The sequence below is a fragment of the Phocoena phocoena genome, chromosome 11, assembly GCF_963924675.1.
Source record: "Phocoena phocoena chromosome 11, mPhoPho1.1, whole genome shotgun sequence".
Taxonomy (NCBI): domain Eukaryota; kingdom Metazoa; phylum Chordata; class Mammalia; order Artiodactyla; family Phocoenidae; genus Phocoena; species Phocoena phocoena.
This window is the reverse complement of record NC_089229.1, coordinates 96,141,360-96,160,840: the sequence shown is the minus strand read 5'-3', so window position 1 is coordinate 96,160,840 and position 19,481 is coordinate 96,141,360. Positions and strand designations below refer to the sequence as shown.

Below are 19,481 nucleotides of genomic sequence, written 5' to 3'. Positions count from 1 at the left end.
AGCACGCAGCCCGTGCACAGTGGGAACTCGGCTCTTTCGTGAAATCTCAGGACACAAGGAAACCCTTCGTCTCCAAACACACGTCCCAAGGCTCCCATCAGAAACATTCATCCACCTGCACCTACACCCACACTGAACGAGAGCACTAAAATACAAGGAAACTTTTATTTTCAATTTTCGTCAAGAAATTTGCTGTGGTTTTTTTATGCTTTTGGTTTTTTTTTTTTTTTTTTTCCACTTTATTTAATTCTAGCCACTCAGGGGCTGGAGCCGCTGGGTTCCTGGTATTAAAAAGATGCCAACAGAGGTAGCTGTGTCTCACCCAGGGGCCCGGCCCACTGTGAATACCCCCCAAAAAAGGAGAAAAAACACAAAATAAACCAACAAAATAAAACCAAAAGGAGGAAGAAATTCTGATCATTTTCTTCAAGCCTGTTGGGAACCCGCAACAGTTTGTGTGTAACAGACGTTACAGTGGGGAGAAGCCAGGGCCCGGAAGGCCAGCCCGCCAGCTCCCCGCAGATGGCGCCGGCGCTACTGCTGCATGTCTCTCCAGCAGGAAGGGCACCACTGCCCCTCACTCCCTCCCCTCCCCCAGTGCTCAGCGGGGCTGTTCCTCTACAACTTGGAAGATGGGGCAGAAGGAAGGAGAGGGTCTCTCAGGCCCCCAGGGGAGAAGCTGGGCAAGGGAAAGTGAGGAAGGTCACTGCTCAGCGGTGGAGGTGGTATCATCAATCTGGATCTTCACTGCTGCTGGGCTACCTATAGGAAGAGAAAGCCAAGGGAGTCAGAATTCCAGACTCCAGGAACCCACCTGATCCCAAGGGAACTCACTGGTAAGCCAGCCCCACCTGCCCAGTATGTAAAGCTAGGGACAGACAGCAGAGTTAAAAGTTCTAGAATGGCTCTGTTGGAAGGGCTGGCCAGACGAAAATGGTCCTATACCTGCTGTGGAGGTGGTTCAGGTGCCCGGTTTGCCAGGCGACTGAGAATATTACGCTCTGACATCTGTAGCCTCACAGCAACTGGGGGAATTCGGGCAATAGTAGCTGGGAGTCGAGTCACATCGGCTTTCATGTCACTCAGCAGTTCTTCTAGCTGTTTCAGAACTGCAGGGGGAAGAAAAAGAGGCGGTGAGCCATGGTAGTCAAGACCGAGGTCCATCTTTCCCATTAAGTGGACCCCCCACACACACCCATTACTTCTCAATGACCAAGTGACTGATGTGCCGGAGTACTGTCTTTTGTCACCGACTCACCTGACCTGGCTCCACCACACTCAAATTCCTGTCCCTCATATTCCAGTTCCAACTGTCCATGATTCTGTGCTTTCTAAAGCCAACTGTCCCTTGATCCCTATTGTCTCTATTTCCTCCACTTCTTCAATAGCTATTCCTATTGTTTCCTCTTCTCACTATCTTTCCTCTGCACCTTTGGAGCTGTCTCCCTTTTCCTTTGTAACAGCTTTCTTTTCCTCATTTCACCCTCCATCCCCCTCACAATGTCTTAACTTTAATTAAAAACAGAATGTTGAAAGCAGTCTAGAATTTGACAGGATCTTAAATCACCTTGTTACCTCTAAACTATCCCAAATCACACTATATTATTCTGCTTTGCTTTCCACCTCCAAGAACTGGAATACATTCAAGAGTTAAAAAGCAAAGAACTACTGTCCTTGACCGTCTCTAAGATGTTAGCTTCCTAAGAAGGAACGCAAGGACCCCCAGCACACCCTAAGCTCCCAGACAAAGAAAGGGGCTCCAAAAAAGGCTCCGACCTGAGAAGTAGGTGTGTGTCGGGGAGGGGCAGAGGAGGAAGGAGGCCAAGTCCACAGGAGGCAGGGGAGCCACTGGCTACCTTTGTGCAGGACCGCATTTGCTGGCTTGTTTCCCGCCATCGACTCCTTGGACAGGTGCTGATGACTCTCTGCCAAACACTCCACCTCAGCAAAGCGGGTGTTCAGGGCCATGGAAGGGTGAGAGGGGTCCTCTGACATGTTCAGGTAAGCCGCCCGACGCAGCTGCTCCTCAATCACCAGGGCTTGTTCTAAGAGCTGGACAAGAGAGAAACAGGAGATGGCAGCTGGACTGACACTCACTTTGCTCATTTCTCATGGGCCTCTCAGAACCCACACCTGGCCAGTTCAACATTCCATTGCCTTTTTCACCCCACTTTGAAGGTCTGTGTTTTTAAAGCTCTTTACCCTTTATTGATTCACTCTTATACAAAAATGATAAATCCTCAATTTAGAAAATACAGAATGTATAAAGAATTAAAATCACAATTCCACCTCCGAGAGCTACTGTTAACATTCTGAGGTTTTCTGTTACATGTTTTTTACAAAATTAAGATTCTATATACGTATTTATATTGTTTTCACTCAAAGTTACATGGTAAGCCTCTTCCCTTGTTATTAGCTGCTCTTTATAAAAGATGACATTTTTCCCCCATTCTTTCTCAAATTCTTTTCCCGTTTAGGTTATTACAGAATACAGATGACTTAATGGTTGCATGGCAGTCCATCTACCCTATCAAGTTGTTTTACTCTCTAAAATTATTCCTGTTGTTTCTCTTCTTTCATCTCTATATCTCACTCCCATTCCTTTCCTTCCTCAATAGGCAACCCTTCTAATATACCTACTGTGTGTCTTTTTGTGGGTTTTCTTGAAGACAGTATTGTTTCATGTGCACATTTCTCATTTACAGAATGTTTTTCTGTACATTATAAAATGCTTTTTCATTTCCCCACTACATACCTTTTTAAAAGGTCCATTTATGTTACAAAACGTGTATTTTGTTGCTGCCAACTGTTTCTTAATGCTCGGTGATGTGAACCCACATTTTACCTACCCACACTCCCAATGTCAAACATCTAGGTTGCCTCCAGGCCCCACCACCAAAAATCATAATGCAACGAACACCTGCACATGTCACCTGATGGAGCTGTGTAAAACGGCCTTTGAAATACATTTCAAGTGACAGAATGTTGATTCATGACTTACGAGACTTATTTTACTCAAGTATCCACTGGTTCTTAAAAAGAATGAATCCACCAGGGGTCAGGAGAAAGGACAGTATGAGAATGGACTACTGTTTCTTCCAGAAGACCTGGCTCCGTTCAGGCCTAACTTATCCCCAAACAGACCGAGCACCTCCTTTCAATCTATATACCACCCTGTCTCCTTCACCAACTCCCCTCCCTCTTGCCCCGAACTATGAGCTTTCTCCAGGATCAGCATTCTCCCAAGAGCTCTCTCCCCTCCTGGCATCAGCCAGCACCTCTATGCAAGTGAGTTGGTGCTTTTCAAACATGCATCTCAAGCACTGATAGTTCTGACCCCACTCGTGCATGGTTGATCACTTTGATCCCACTTGTTTAACGGTAGTGGGAGTACTGGGAGGATATTTACTTGTGAAGAACACCAAATGGCTTGTCTAAAATTGAACTGAACTTTTTTCTACAAACTGCTCCCTCTCCTCACTTCCCTGATCTGCCAATTTACTTTCTCAGTGACTCAGACTCAAAACTTCAGTTATTTTTGGAGTCTCACTCCTTTGTATCTCAAATTCAATAAAGTAACTCAGGGGTCAGCAAACTATGGCCTGTGGGCCAAATCTGGGCCACTGCCTGTTTTTGGATGGCCCAAGAGCTAAGAATGGGTTCTTCATTTTTAAATGGTTGAAAAAAAATCAAAATAATAGTTTATAAAGCTTCATAAAAATTATATGAAGTTCAAATTTTAGTGTCAATAAATCAAGTTTTACTGGAACATATTCATACTTATCACCTATGGCTGCTTGCCCACTATGACAGAGCTGAGTGTCAGTGTCTCACAAAGCTTGAATTACTCTGGCCCCTTAACAGAAAAAGTTTGCTGACCCCTACAGTAAATCAGTAAATCCTGTAAATTCCTTGGTGCTTCATTCCCTTTATCTTTTATTTATTTATTTAGTATTTATTTATTTGGCTGTACCGGGTCTTAGTTGCAGCACACTGGACCTTAGTTGTGGCACGGGGGATCTAGTTCCCTGACCAGGGATCAAACCCGGGCCCCCTGCACTGGGAGTGCAGTCTTAACCACTGGACCACCAGGGAAGTCCCTCGTTCCCTTTATCTTATCCTTCTCATTTTCCACAACCAGCATCACAGACGAGCCCTTACTACCTCATGACTTATATGATAGTTCTGTAATCTCATGAATGTTCTGTTTCAGTTTCCCTTGGTTGTATCAAAACCCTTCACAAACCCTCAATGGCTGCCCATGAACTATAAGGTAAAGTCCAAACTCTCTCATCTGGTGCCAAAAACCTACCTACCGACCTCCAGCCTTACTTCTCTCTCCAACGTACCTCCCACCATCACCAACACAAGTGTCTTCTACACCCCACCTGGACTATTTGCTGTTTCCAAACACCATAAGCTCTACAGGCTCTGTCTTTGCCTAACCTAATTCTTTTGATCAAAGGGCCTTCCATTTCTATCCGGCGATCTCTATTACATTCACCAAAACTTCATTCCAATGCCATCTTCTCCCTGGAGCATTTGTGAGCTCTCCCCACTCCCCACATTCCCTCTGGAGAACTTCCTTAAGGATTTAGCAGTCTCCCTCACAACACACAGAATGACATTCATCTGACCACACATCTGCCTCTACGTTAAACTGAGAGCTCCTTGAGAACAGGCACCGGGCCTGCCCCTGGCCCACCCATTCCCTAGCACGTGATATTTGAAGGTTTATTAGTGTACGTTTCTTATTCCCCCAATTATACTCAGCGTTAAGATCCACGTGTCTCATCTCCATGGTATCCCATTATGATGGTCTGCACACAAGGTGCCCTTAATATGCATCTGCTGAGTTCCTGAGGAAAACTCCCCTTCAGTCCTGGGCGTATCAGCCCTAGTGATTCTGAAAATGGAGCTCTACACCTTTGCGTCTACCCCACCCTTCATCCACACAGACCCAGAAAAAAGTACCACCAGCCCACTGGCAGCGCTGCCTCCTCAGAGATCCAATTCAGTCCCACCTCTGCATCTTTCCTCCTGAACACTCCAGCCTACCGTGTTCCCCCAGCACACCCACTGCACTGGTCTGTGTCCTGCGTCAGGCACAGTCACCTTCAGCCCTTAACCAGCTGGTTAACCTTCAGGTCTGTATGTGTTGATCTCTAATATTTAAGATACTTGGGAGCAAAGCCTTTCACAGGATACAAAGCGAAGTGCACAGGGGAACACAATAATCGATGTGGCTGAATGAGCAGACCCCCTCCTTTAGTCCCTTCTGAACTTTAAAGGCTGCCACGTCAACGCTGTATTCCTCCTCGTCCTGCTCACCTTGAACCTTCGGGCTAGAAACTTATTCTTGATCTCTAAGAAATTGCCACGGTTCATTTCACCCTTGAAAGGCTCATTGAGGATAGCATAGCGTGGGTCATTCTGGATGTCCTGCCACCGGGCATAGCCATGGCTATTGGAAAATTAATTGCTCAGGAAAAACGAAACAAGGAAATTAAGAACTTCAAACTGTGGACCCTCAGAAACCTTCACCAAGGACCTCAGCCCCAACTCAGGCAAAGGATACTTTATGATGCCAGCCAGCAGCCAGTAGTCATGCCGTCGGTGCCAGATCTCATAAGTCTTCTTGGTGACTGTGGCTGCCCGCTCCTCATTCTGCCAGAGGGAGTGCAACTCTGAAGAGGAATTTAGGGAAGGTTGGGGAGAAAAAGAAAGGCAAACATCTGTGAGAATTCAAAAAGCTATTTATTCCTGATTCCCAGATACCAACTTGATACGCCTCTGGCTTTCTAACATGGACCCCAGAGGGGTGTGCAGTCAGCCTGGCATTCTCTCTATGAGAGGTAAAGTCTCTGTACCCTGGTTTCTGACAAGAACCCTGGTTTCACCTCGAATCCATCTAACCCCCGTGGGCCCCTCTTTTTCATACCAGTAAAACCGCCATCTGCAATGTTGAACATGAAACGCTGTTTAATATTTTTCTTCTGCTTCTCATCATTCAGGTCCTTGGGGGTCTCTCCATTCTGAAGCATCACCTCTTTTTTCTCTTCTTCTTCTTTCTTCTCCTCTACAGGACATGCAGAAGAAAAATGTCAGCTCCAGACAGAAGCCAGCACCATAGCCCTTACCCATACATAGCACCATATGCTACAAGATACCCACCCACCTCCACCCTTTCTCCACAGAAGTGTTCTTAAACCCAGGAAAAGGTGCCACTGGCCCACTGACAGCCACGTGTGGGGAGAGGTGGAGTCTTTTAGCTTGGGATAAAATGATTATATGGGTATGGATCGGGGAACCTGGGGGTGGAGGGGTGTCCAAGAGATAAAGTCCTTCCTTTCAGCTTTAGAGTCCTTTTAAAAGCACAGTCAGCTTCTCCAAACACCCACCTTTGTCCTCCACCACAATGGGAATCAGATCGACTGCTGACTTCTCCTCCACCTTCTCCACATCAGCAATACCTGGGAGAACAGATGGCACTGAGAGCATATCTAAGGAAGTGTATTCTCTGTTCTACACTATATCCTGAACCTAAATCATGATGAAAGTCATAAAAGATGTCTTGAGAGAGAAAAAGCCCACAGTTTAAAATCAAGGGTACAAGATTCTTCAGTGTGTCACTTCCTCTGGACTTCCCTCCAGCCGGGCTGCAAGCCCAAGAGCAACTGTGGTTCACAGGGATCTGCAGTGTGTGAAAATGTACATACCTTTGGGATCTGTCTCCATTGGTTCCTCTGTTCTCTCCTTGACCTCTGCCTTTTCCACTTTCTCCTCTCCCTCGGGAGGCTCAACAAGGACTTTTTCATCCTCTGAGGCAGGGGCAGGGGGCTGTATACACTTCAAAGGAAAGAAGAAAGAGGCTGAAGCAGACAGGCCAGCACCCAAGGGGAAGAACAGGCTTATCCGTCTGCCTTTGGTGTGGCATCCAGTCACCCCCGTCTCTTACCTCAACAGTGGCTTCAGGGGCTGCAGATTTCACTTCCTTTTCTCCTTCTGCACTGTCTTCTTCTTTGAGGCTATTTTCCTCTATTTTTATCCCATCCTCTGCACACCAATAATAGACATTCATTAGGAAGAAGGTCCCAGATCAGAGAGAAGGTCACACCTTCTCAGTTTGTCTCATCTTAAACTGTCCTCTCGTGCCTTTAAGAGCCAGCCCTATTCTTAGGACAGCCCTCCTAAACTGAGAGGGAGATTGCTGTGTGTCCTGCCAGACTCCCCTGTTAGAACTGAGTACAGGGAAACAGAAAAAGCAAAGGCCAGGACAAGAAGAAAAGGATAGAAAACAACAGTCCAGGCAGACTTACCAGCAGGTGGGGCAGGTGCAGGAGTATTGGGTTGTGTGTCCCCTGGAGTGGAGGGTGTGGGAGTCTTTGGGGAAGGTGACCCTGGCTGTGACATTTTCTTGTTTTCCTCTACTTCCGCAAGTTCGGGCATGCTCCAGCGCCCATTAACGTGTTCAAACTCCTGAACCTGCAGCAACGGGACAAGATGCTGAAGACCCAATTCCATCTAGGTTCCTTTCCTGCTGGCTCTCCAGTTTCACCTAGAAACCCCTGAACGATGGAGGGAGGTTCAGGGCTCACCTTCTTGCGAATCAAGGACATGACACCAATCCTAGTAAGGACGTGCTGGCGAGACAGGCCTTCTCGGGGTACACCATCAGCAAAGGTCTCGGCCCCGTCTGCTCCCGGCTCACATAAATGCCGCATAAAAAGAGAGACGTAAGCCCTGCAGTAAACAAATAGAGAAATGGGTTAAACAGCAATCATGCCAACTCCTAGATCAGATTCTTTCCCACCCGCAGTCAGGCATCACCCCAGACAACAACTATGGCTGCATTTGAGGCAAAGCCCACCATCGTGCTGAAAGCTGGTCTCCAGACCCCACACCATGTCCCAGGTCCTCTTCCAGGGAAGCGAGGAGTACAAGGAACGCTATTACTAACAGCTTCCCTTGCCAAGGTCAGCAGAGGAGACAGCCGCTGTCCTGCGCAGCCTGCACTAGTACTGTGGAGTGACCAGAGACTAAAAGCCCTTGCTCTACACCAGTCATTCCTGCTCTCAACTTACTTGAACTCCTTCTCTGACTTGCCTCGCAGATCTCTCACAAGCCACTGGGTGGTAAAAGCATCCTGAGGTGGCATCCCATATCGCATAATCGCATTGAGAAAGGCTTTTCGCTGACGAGCGTTAAAGCCAAGAACCTGGGGGGAGAAGGAACCTAGGTGAGAGAAGGAGTAGACCTTACCCCACCAAAGACCCGACAGCAGCACTCACCCAACCTTCCCTAGAATGGAACGGTACTTACTTCAATATTCCCACCAACACGGGCCAACAGAGGAGGCAATGGCTTATCTTTATCATTCCGCAGGCCCTTGCGACTGGGCCTGCGGGGAGCTGCGAGAAGAAAAGGATGCGTGAGTGACACCGATAGGGATATTAGACAAGGCAGTATTTTAAAAATCCAGCAGAAAGGCATAGCCCTCACCTTCTGAACGTTCATCAAAGTCTTCATCACCTTCCTCTGAGGCCACTGAATAATCGGACTGGTTGTCGGACTGGTCGTCCTGCCAATCTGGAGGGAGAGAGGGCAGATGAGCGGGGCCCACTGCTCTAGTGGAACGGCCCATGGGTTGGGGGCGGGGCCGGCCACACACACCTCGGTCCTCCTGGGAGCCATCATTGTAGTTGACCTGTTTACGGATTCTTTTTCCTTTGCCCAGATTGCGGGCCAGATCTTCTTGCTGCTGCTCATAATGGTGCCGCAGCAATTTCTCCCAGTAGTCAGGATCCACACTTTCTTCCTGTTTTATGATTTCCCGTTCTACCTCCTCTTCCTCCTGGGACAGAGGGAGGGCCAGGACTCAGGGGTGCTGAAGTCGGCACCACCAGCTACCCCTGGTCCTCACAGTCCCCATTCTGCTATAGCTCCTTCTCATGACTGGACTCTGAAATACTTGGTGAGCCTGCTTGGACCTAAGAGCTTAAAAGAAATTTAATTGACAAGACATGGTTGGTTCCTCGTGGTTATGTTTAGATTAGCAGTCAAAATAACTAAAGAAAAATATAGGATGGAGCTGTTATCACAAGAGAAGAATGAAGAGACAGTATGTTTTCTTTTAACCCCTTTCACTGATGCATATACAGCTGCGAGACAGTAAAATGAAGAAAAGTGAGGTTACAGCCTTAGCGAGGTAGAATGGAGAAGCTTCTGAAATACTGCAAAAGATTCTCCCAGGAGATAAAGCAGAAGGGCCATAAGCCCTTTCTGTTCTTCATAAACTTCATAAAAGTTTACCAACTGTGAAAAAAAATTATATATATCCTCTTATATCCCAATAATGTTTATGCTCCTTTGAAAGTCTTACTTTTTTTCAGATCGTTCAGGACCACTTAATTCCAAATCCCTTACATTAGAATTAAGCTGCTGCTAACAGCATAATACTAGAAACAACCTAAGTATCCATCATTATGGAACTTGAATAAACTATGGGGGGTGAAAAGGGTGAAGAGAGTCAAAAGGTATAAACTTCCAGTTATAAAATAAATAAGTCATGGTGATTTTATGTATAGCATAGTAACTATAGTTATAAACTTCCAGTTATAAAATAAATAAGTCATGGTGACTTTACGTATAGCATAGTAACTATAGTTAATACCATACTGCATATTTGAAAGCTGCTAAAAGAGCAGCCCTCAAAAGTTCTCATAGGAAAAAAAAAAATGTATCAAATCATTATGTTGTACACCTGAAACTAATATAATGGCATATGTCAATTATATCTCAATTTTTTAAAGTAAATAAATTATGGTACTTCCAAACAAGGACATATTATGCAGCAAATAAAGGGGTGGGGAGGGGGGAAAGCTCTTTGGGTACTGATTTGGACGAAATCTTCCAAGATTTATTAGGTGGATAAAAATAAGGTACAGAATGTCACGTATAAGAAACCACTTTCCTTATGCAGCAACATGGATGCAAGTAGAGATTATCATACTAAGTGAAGTAAGAAAGAGAAAGACAAATATCATATGATATCACTTATATGTGGAATCTAAAATAGGACACAAATGAATCTATGTAACAGAAACAGAATCACGGACAGAGAGAGAAACAGAATCACGGATGTAGAGAACAGACTGGTGGTTGCCAAGGGGAGGGGGTTGGGGGAGGGATGGAGTGGGAGGCTGGGGTTAGCAGATGTAAGCTTTTATATAGAGAATGGATAAACAACAGGTCCTACTGTATAGCACAGGGAACTGCCACAGTGGAAAAGAGTATATATAAAATAAGAGAATATATATATATGTATATATATGTATAACTGAGTCACTTGGCTGTACAGCAGAAATTAACACAACATTGTAAATCAAATACACTTCAATTAAAAAAAAAAAACAACTACTTTCCTTAAAAGGAAAAGGAAAAAAGGCGTTCGTGTGTATATACGTGTATATGTATATATACATATATATGTAATTTGTGTGCACATAAAATAATTTATAAAATAAATACCACTTATCCCCAGGGAGGGAGCTAGGTAGCCAAAGGACTGGAGTGGGAAAGAGATACTTCTGTAGCTTTTGAATTTTGAACTAGGTGAATTACAGGTGACCCTTGAACAACACAGGTTTGAACTGCAGGAATCCATTTATATGCAGATACTTCTCAATAGTAAATACTACGGTATTACATGGTCCATGGCCAGTTGAATCTGCAGATGTGGAGGAACCACAGATATGGAGGGCTACACTATCTATTCAAAAAATAAAGTTTAACGGGACCTAATGAAACTTAAAAGCTTTTGCAGAGCAAAGGAAACTACAAACAAGATGAAAAGACAGCCCTCAGAATGGGAGAAAATATTTGCAAACGAAATCAATCGACAAAGGATTAATTTCCAAAACATATAAACAGCTCATGCAGCTCAATATTAAAAAACCAACAACCCAATCCAAAAATGGGCAGAAGACCTAAATAGACATTTCTCCAAAGAAGACATACAGATGGCCAAGAAGCACATGAAAAGCTGCTCAGCATCACTAATTATTAGAGAAATGCAAATCAAAACTACAATGAGGTATCACCTCACACCAGTTAGAATGGGCATCATCAGAAAATCTACAAACAACAAATAAATGCTGGAGAGGGTGTGGGGAAAAGGGAACCCTCCTGCACTGTTGGTGGGTATGTAAATTGATACAGCCGCTATGGAGAACAGTATGGAGATTCCTTAGAAAACTAAAAATAGAACTACCATATGACCCAGCAATCCCAGTACTGGGCATATACCCAGAGAAAACCATAATTCAAAAAGACACATGCACCCCAATGTTCACTGCAGCACTGTTTACAATAACCAGGACATGGAAGCAACCTAAATGCCCACTGACAGAGGAATGGATAAAGAAGATGTGGTACATACATACAATGGAATATTACTCAGCCACGAAAAGGAACGAAACTGGGTCATTTGTAGAGACGTGGATAGATCTAGAGACTGTCATACAGAGTGAAGTTATGTCAGAAAGAGAAAAACAAATATTGTATATTAACGCATATATGTGGAACCTAGAAAAATGGTACAGATGAACCGGTTTGCAGGGCAGAAATAGAGACACAGATGTAGAGAACAAACGTATGGACACCAAGCGGGGAAAGCGGTGGGGGGTGGGGGCGGTGGGGGGATGAATACGGCGATTGGGACTGACATGTATACACTGATGTGTATAAAATAGATAACTAATAAGAACGTGCTGTATAAAAGTTAAATAAAATAAAATAACATTTAAAAATATTATAAAGTAGGGGCTTCCCAGGTGGTGCAGTGGTTGAGAGTCCGCCTGCCGATGCAGGGGACGCGGGTTCGTGCCCCGGTCCAGGAAGATCCCACATGCCGCAGAGCGGCTGGGCCCGTGAGCCATGGCCGCTGAGCCTGCGCGTCCGGAGCCTGTGCTCCGCAACGGGAGAGGCCACGACAGTGAGAGGCCCGCGTACCGCAAAAAAAAAAAAATATATATATATATATATATAAAGTAAATAGCAGCCTCAGCCACTAATGAGAGGGCTGTCTGTATACCTGTGTAGTCATCAGGAGAGGTCATCAGTGGGAGGGAGAGTGCCACCCCTCCCCTACAACCACTCAGCACGTTCTGCCCCAGTCAGTCACTCCCATATGCGGTCACCACCCTGACAGAAGGGCAGTTTTGGCTGAATACTACTGGTCTGTAGACCTGTCAGACTTTTCAGCCACAGTTACACCCAACTGAAGTTAGTAGAATCACTTTCAAGAACAAGGATAATACGTATCAGAAAAATAAAAAAAAGAAAAGAAAAATACAACAAGAGGGATGGTTCTGAATTGGAAGGATGAGAAAAGATGGCAAGGACCACCAGAAACTGATGCCAATTCAAAGAACCCTGACCTGGTGGCTAAAAGAGGACCAGAAGCGAAAGCAATTTTTTGTTTCATTTTATACCCTAGATATCATTAGGAGGAAAAACTTCATTACAGAGGCCAAGCATTTATAACTGAGTATGTTTTGTTTTCTACTAAAAAAAAAGACCAAGAATACACAAGAAAACAAAAAGGGAAAACAATTCTAAAGTTTTAAAAAGCACAGGGGGAAAAAAAAAAAGCACAGGGGATATGCTAAGTATGTATCGTATCTCCTACCTTTTCTCCGGAGAGACTTGAGATAGCAATCCAAAATTTATTTATAGGGCTAATAAAATACATAAGAGAAAATAAGATGAGATTCTGATAAAGAAGAGCTAATACAGGGCTTCCCTGGTGGCGCAGTGGTTAAGAATCCACCTGCCAGTGCAGGGGACACGGGTTCGAGCCCTGGTCTGGGAAGATCCCACATGCTGCGGAGCAACTAAGCCCGTGCGCCACAACTACTGAGCCTGCGCTCTAGAGCCCGCGAGCCACAACTGCTGAAGCCCGCACGCCTAGAGCCCATGCTCCGCAACAAGAGAAGCCACCGCAATGAGATGCCCGTGCACCGCAACGAAGAGTAGCCCCTGCTGGCCGCAACTAGAGAAAGCCTGCACACAGCAAGACCCAACGCAGCCAAAAATAAAAAAGTTATTAAAAAAAAAAAAAAAAAGAAGAGCTAATACAAGTGTTTTGAGTGTGAAAAGTGGCCGGACAGCCACGTCAAAGATGAGAATGTGATTTGCTCCTATGTTACAGAATTTTTCTTCAAAGGAAGAGGTATATCAATTCAGCAATGTACTAATTTGCCTACAGATGGTTTCCTCTCATCTCAAATACCATCGTGGTCTCAACTCCAATTTTTGGACCAATCACCAAGCACAGCATTGCTTTGGACTCATACTCACCCCCATTTCTTCTTCTCGCACCACATACTGGGCCACTTTGAATGAGCTCAAATATTCATTCATGCCCTGCAATTCCGTATCTTCTGTCTCATCCTGGTTCCGGTCCAGCAGTCGTTCAATGGCCTTATCGTCATAGTGGATAACACTGCTGTCTTCTCCCTCTTTGTTGTCTCCTCCTATAAAGAATCAGGGGTCCATACCCCCAGTTAACTTCAGCAGCTGCAGTGGAAAAAGCAAGTCCCAGAGGACCCTAGGTCTGAGTCTCAGGACCCTAGGTATCAAAGATACCCTTTAGAGAAGCCAAGCCCCACACCAAAACAAGCTCCTGCCTAGCTCACCTCCATCTGTGGCTTCGTCCTTGAATAGCTCCTCAGTGCCAAACTTGAGGATGTCATCAAGCTCCTGTTTGGACATGGATCCAGTCTTGGAGCCCAGCCCAGGCCGAACAACTAGATGCGTCAGCATCATCTTCTTCTTTGCCACCTGCGTGATGCGCTCCTCCACTGACGCACGCGTCACAAACCGGTAGATCATCACCTTCTTGTTCTGCCCAATACGGTGAGCTCTGCTAAAGGCCTGGAGTTGTGCACAAAACGGAGGCAAGAACTGAAGTAATCGTATTTCCTTACTTCTACTCTTGCCCTGACTTCCACATAATAAGTTAAATCCGGCATAAGGCAGGAGCTGCAGCTTGCCCTCACACAAAACTTCCCTTTGCACCCCTACCCCAAGATACCACCCTCTATCATGTTACCCAAAATAGGACCATAGCTAACCCAAACTCTCTGGCTTACAATAAGGTAAAAGACATTTGAAAACAATCTATTGTTTCCCCCTGAAACAACTAATCCCAGATGGTGGAGCCCTCACAGAGAACACTATGCATTTCCAAAAAGTCACTGTAGACCAAGGCTGCTACCTCTGCTCACCTGGATGTCATTATGGGGGTTCCAGTCAGAGTCATAGATAATCACTGTGTCAGCAGTGGCCAGGTTGATTCCAAGGCCCCCAGCTCGAGTGGAAAGCAAGAAGCAGAACTGCTGAGCACCTGGTGCTAAGAGAGGAACCAAAACACCATTAGAGGTGTCTCTGGAATTCCAGTTAATACATGTTTAAGGAATATCAGAACAATAAAACCTCATTAGGAGATGCCAACTGTTGTATATAGAGTGGATAAACAACAAGGCCCTACTGCATAGCACAGGGAACTGTATTCAATATCCTGTGATACACCATCATGGAAAAGAATATGAAACAGGATGTATATATATGCATAACTGAGTCACTTTGCTGTACAGCAGAAATTAACACAACATTGTAAACCAACTATATTTGAATTAAAATACCCACCTCATTAGGCAAACACAGAACTAATAATATTAATAAGTAATACTCATAAGCAAGGTCCACCAATGGATACTGAAATCAGTGTGAAGGTTTAAGGAGAAACAGGATGTCACCACAGTCTAAAGTATCTCCCTCAAGATATCTATTAATCACAATGCAAAAAAAAAAAGAGTAACTTTACACGGGAGGAATTCAACAGACACCACCTTAACCAAGTGATCAAGCTTAACACCAGCAATGGAACATTATCAACATCATGTCCTCCCTGGGAATGATGCACTGAAAAGGACACAGCATCGCTTCTCCGGGATTCCTGTCCAAAATGTCTAGTGTCCATCTCAGCACGAGAAAATATCAAAGCAGAGACGTTCTAGGGCTTCCCTGGTGGCGCAGTGGTTGAGAGTCCGCCTGCCGATGCAGGGGACACGGGTTCATGCCCCGGTCTGGGAAGATCCCACATGCCGCGGAGCGGCTGGGCCCGTGAGCCACGGCCGCTGAGCCTGCGCGTCCGGAGCCTGTGCTCCGCAACGGGAGAGGCCACAACAGTGAGAGGCCCGCGTACCGCAAAAAAAAAAAAAAAAAAATACAGAGACGTTCTACAAAAGAGCTAACCAGTCGTCATCAGAGGTATCAACGTCATGAAAGGAAAGGAAAGAATGAAGAACTGGGAGAGAAACAACAACTACGCTCAACGTGGGATCTGGGACTGGATCCTGACACAGGAACAGTGGTGACATTCAATTCAAGTCTACAGTTTAGGTAGTAGTATGACGCCAGTGTTAATTCCCTGGGTTTGATCATTGTACTGAGGTTATGTAAGTCATTATTAAGAAAAGCTGGGTGAAGTGTATACACCAACTCTCTGTATTATTTTTTGAACTTTAAGTTCACAATTATTTCGAATCAAAAAGTAAAAAAAAAGAAGAGGAGGTGGTAGTGGCTACTGAGACAAGCCTGCCACTAACTTGCTATCTGGGTTTGGTAAGTCCTGGTCCCTCCTGGGCCTCAAGATGCAATGCGGAGGGTTAAATAAAGTGCCCTTCTTTTTAGCAGAAAGAACAAAGACTCCAAAGGGAATAAACAATCTCCTAGCAATAATCCAAACATCCTTCCAATCAAGACATTCGGCAGTACTCTTCCATGTCAATTGACAAAAGACCCTAAACCTCTACACAGAAAAGCAGATGCTCAAGAAGAACAAGTGATCGGTCCAGGGCCGTGAGTGAGGGTGCCAGGACCGAAGGCACTCCTTCCCTCTCACCATTGAAGCGGTCAATGGCCTCCTGACGCATGTTCCCAGTGATTCCACCATCAATACGTTCATATTTATAACCTTCATGTTCCAAGAAATCCTCTAGCAGGTCCAGCATCTTGGTCATCTGGAAAATGAGCATACTTTAATTATGGGATTAATCAGATGACAATTCCTCCCCTATGTCACTGAGCTGTCCACTGCTACCCACAAAAGCTCCCACACAATACCTGGGAGAAGATGAGTACACGGTGCCCACCCTCCTTAAGGTTCTTGAGCATCTTCTGAAGGAGCAGTAACTTCCCAGATGCTCTGATTAGGGCACTGCCGTCATACATGCCATTAGGCATCTTAGGGGCTTCCTGAGGAAATAAGCAAAAAAGAAAAAAATATTGAAAGAAACCCCAAACGGAGCAGTTCCTGCCCAGGGAGGAACAAGAGGTGGCACAACGTACCATGGCAGCCACGGGGAAAAGATACGGGTGGTTGCAGCACTTTTTAAGATCCATCACGACATTTAGCAAAGAGACCTGGTTGCCGCCACCTCGAGCATTGAGCGCTTCAAAGTTTCGAGTGAGGATGTACTTGTAGTATTTCCTATGTGGGCAAGACAGCAAGTAAGTCATGCTCAAGAGCCTTTATGTGACTCATAATGCAGTCCCAGGGTCTGGGATCTTCTTTCCAACATATCTCACTTTGGGACCGAGGAAACCTAAGAAGCGCCACCATCATCATTTTAAACAAGGTAAGGATTAACTCAATAAGAACTCTGGGCCGCGCCGCTGTAAAGCAATTATACTCCAGTAAAGATGTTAAAAAAAAAAAAAGAACTCTGGGCCCCAGCAACCTGGCAACAGGTTTCTTTAGCCCTCGCTGGCTCCTGTCACCACACGCCTTGTGGCGGAGTATGGAGAAGGAAACACTGTGCAGACTGGCAGGTGTCTAAGTGTGTCTGCAAAACGGAGCCAGTGCTTCTGTCCCTTCAGACTCACTTCTGCATAGGGCTCAACTCCACGCGCACAATGAGCTCTGTCTTGGAAGGCATGTTCTTGAACACGTCAGCTTTGAGCCGCCGCAACATGTGAGGCCCCAGCATGTCATGCAGCTTTTTAATCTGGTCCTCCTTGGCAATGTCAGCAAACTCCTCCAAGAAGCCTTCCAAATTGCTTCAGAAAGAGAAAGGAAAAAGTTGTTGGAGAGGGGGAAAGGAAGAAAGGAAAGTGACATAGGAAACGGGCAAAAGGAAGAATTAGAAGAATGCGGAGCCGATTATGGATAAGCACACACTCACTGGAACCTCTCAGGGGTGAGGAAGTTGAGCAGGTGAAACAACTCTTCCAGGTTGTTCTGTAGTGGAGTCCCTGTCAGCAACAGCTTGTGCTGGAGCGAGTAACCGTTTAAGACCCGGAAGAACTGGTGAGGCAGGAGAGAAGTGGAATTCAATAAGAAGAGGGCTCCAGCACATGTCCACAGACTTCTGCTTTGCCGCCCAGCAGTTACGCCCCCATCCCCACCTTTTTTTTTTTCCTTTATCTTCTTTCCCGTTACTAACTCTTTTTTCTTTTTTTTTTGGCCGCACCGTGCGGCATCCCAATTCCCTGACCAGGGACTGAACCCGTGCCCCTTGTAATGGAAGCGTGGACTCTTAACCACTGGACCGCCAGGAAAGCCCTCCATCTTACTTTCGAGGCCTGGCCTCCAAGGGTCATCTATCACGAGTGAGGAAGGAAGGCAGAGAGCCTCTCTCCCTTTCCTGTCCTCCTAGGTCTCCCCTTAATGAGTAGGCAGTACTAGAACACTAAAACTGGAGGCCATACCTCCCGCGCCCCCCCTCACCTTAGACTGATTGTTCTTGAGCCGGTGGGCTTCATCCACGATGAGGCAGGCCCAGTCAATAGAGCCCAAGATGGCCATGTCAATGGTGATCAACTCATAGGACGTCAGCAGCACGTGGAACTTCACAGATGCCTCTTTCTGCGCAAGAAGGCAACCTGGTCACTCCTGTCCAACTCTGCCGGTACAGGCCAAGTCAAGGGACTCCGGGGGGTTTCCCTCCTCCTGGCTATTATCCTTTTGCCTCACCCCAGGGACCGGGGCACGAGGGGCCCAGAGCAAGAACTCCCCTCTCCGAGGGTGGGTCTCCCTCCCGCTGAGGTACCTTCATGCGGGAAGCCTTCTTGCCACCACGAATGGCATTGTCCTCAAAGGAGAACTCATTCTCTCGGATGATGGCACGGCTGTCTTTGTCACCCACGTAGGTCACCACATACATATCTGGAGCCCACATTTCAAACTCCCGCTCCCAGTTGATGATGGTAGAAAGAGGGGCACTCACTAGGAAGGGGCCTTTGGAATGACCCTTTGAGGAAGAAGAGGAGACGGAGAGTAAGGACTGAGGGTCCCACACGCAACCCGAGCGCCCACCCTGACCCTGACCCTGCCCCGGAGTGGGCGGAGGACGGGCGTGTGCACAGGCCGCTCCTCTCCCTCCCTTCTCCGTGTACCAACACGCCCTGCCTGCCCTGCAGGGAGCTTACACCGCACCCCTGCCGCTCGATGTCTCTCCACACTACTTCTACCCACAGTTCTGCTTGTCTCAGCGCATATCCGTCCCCCAGGACCGAGGCTCCAGGCACCCACCACTAATCCCACCCACAGCTCCATTCCCTCCAGTCTGTCTCTGTGTACTTGCGTCTATCTTACTGTCACTCAACACTGTTCTCCAGGGCCAGAGACCAATTTTTTTTCTTCCTTTTTCTGTCTCCTCAGAGTGTAAGAGAAGACCACGAACACAAAATACCCACACAAAAAACTAACAGCCCCAGCTCTCCTACCTCCTTGTAGAGGGAGTAGAGGAAGACTGCGGTCTGAACGGTCTTCCCAAGGCCCATCTCGTCAGCCAAGATGGTGTCGGTGCCTTGAGCCCAGGAGAAGCGCAACCAGTTCAAACCCTCCATCTGATAGGGGTGCAAGGTTCCACCTGTAGCGTCCAGGTACTCTGGCTGTCGCTCATATTTCACTGTTGGCTGAAGGATGAAATAAAGAAGTCAAGAGCTGGCCAGGAATTCCCTTCCTTCCGTAAGACAGCAGCTGCCTCCTCCTGACACACTCTCACTAGATCCTGCTTGAGGGGCCACAAAAAATGGTGGGAAAAGGTGCTTAATGGTTACTGTAACTTTGTGTTTTATTTAGGATCCTCCAGGAAGCAAGGCAAGACGCAGATCTTGGTCCTACAGACATCCAAGAAAGACACATCACAGTCTCCTTGGCAGTACAGTAAATTCTACTGGTCAGGAAGCACCAGGTAAATGATCCTATGCCCCCTCTAGATTTATCTGTTTAACCTTAACCAGACTCACCTTATATTACACAAAACCCCGGAAGAACTGAGCCATGAATTAAGGGTCAGAAGGCCCAGTTTCCAAAATAAGTTTCACAAAAGCTCGGTTATGTGACCCCTCCATACAAAACACCTCCTCAGTCATATAAACACTAACATCTATGTTTTTATTTTTCTGAT

The 19,481-nt window shown here is 46.2% G+C and overlaps 1 protein-coding gene and 1 non-coding gene across 3 annotated transcripts in view; both read right to left on the bottom strand.

Moving 5' to 3' along the window:
- Positions 1-146: 146 nt before the first annotated feature.
- Positions 147-19,481, bottom strand: part of CHD4 (chromodomain helicase DNA binding protein 4) — a 30,176-nt gene continuing 10,841 nt past the window's right edge. Inside the window, exons 15-40 of one of the 2 annotated variants that reach the window (XM_065887286.1) lie at positions 18,796-18,987; positions 18,120-18,320; positions 17,798-17,935; positions 17,253-17,374; positions 16,954-17,127; positions 16,417-16,558; positions 16,192-16,323; positions 15,971-16,088; positions 14,292-14,416; positions 13,701-13,938; positions 13,363-13,538; positions 8,674-8,854; positions 8,503-8,589; positions 8,323-8,411; positions 8,085-8,218; positions 7,599-7,743; positions 7,320-7,485; positions 6,959-7,056; positions 6,720-6,849; positions 6,402-6,473; positions 5,942-6,079; positions 5,579-5,687; positions 5,332-5,464; positions 1,857-2,052; positions 946-1,109; positions 147-762 (exon numbers count right to left, since the gene is read on the bottom strand). In XM_065887286.1, the coding sequence (XP_065743358.1) occupies positions 745-762; positions 946-1,109; positions 1,857-2,052; positions 5,332-5,464; positions 5,579-5,687; positions 5,942-6,079; positions 6,402-6,473; positions 6,720-6,849; positions 6,959-7,056; positions 7,320-7,485; positions 7,599-7,743; positions 8,085-8,218; positions 8,323-8,411; positions 8,503-8,589; positions 8,674-8,854; positions 13,363-13,538; positions 13,701-13,938; positions 14,292-14,416; positions 15,971-16,088; positions 16,192-16,323; positions 16,417-16,558; positions 16,954-17,127; positions 17,253-17,374; positions 17,798-17,935; positions 18,120-18,320; positions 18,796-18,987 (3,618 nt within the window). In that variant the 3' untranslated portion in view covers positions 147-744. The remainder of the gene's footprint in view (positions 763-945; positions 1,110-1,856; positions 2,053-5,331; positions 5,465-5,578; positions 5,688-5,941; positions 6,080-6,401; positions 6,474-6,719; positions 6,850-6,958; positions 7,057-7,319; positions 7,486-7,598; positions 7,744-8,084; positions 8,219-8,322; positions 8,412-8,502; positions 8,590-8,673; positions 8,855-13,362; positions 13,539-13,700; positions 13,939-14,291; positions 14,417-15,970; positions 16,089-16,191; positions 16,324-16,416; positions 16,559-16,953; positions 17,128-17,252; positions 17,375-17,797; positions 17,936-18,119; positions 18,321-18,795; positions 18,988-19,481) is intronic. The other variant, XM_065887287.1, reaches the window with a different exon arrangement.
- Positions 7,141-7,280, bottom strand: LOC136131653 (small Cajal body-specific RNA 11). The gene has a single exon (XR_010656386.1). It is a non-coding gene; the product is annotated as a small Cajal body-specific RNA 11 (non-coding RNA).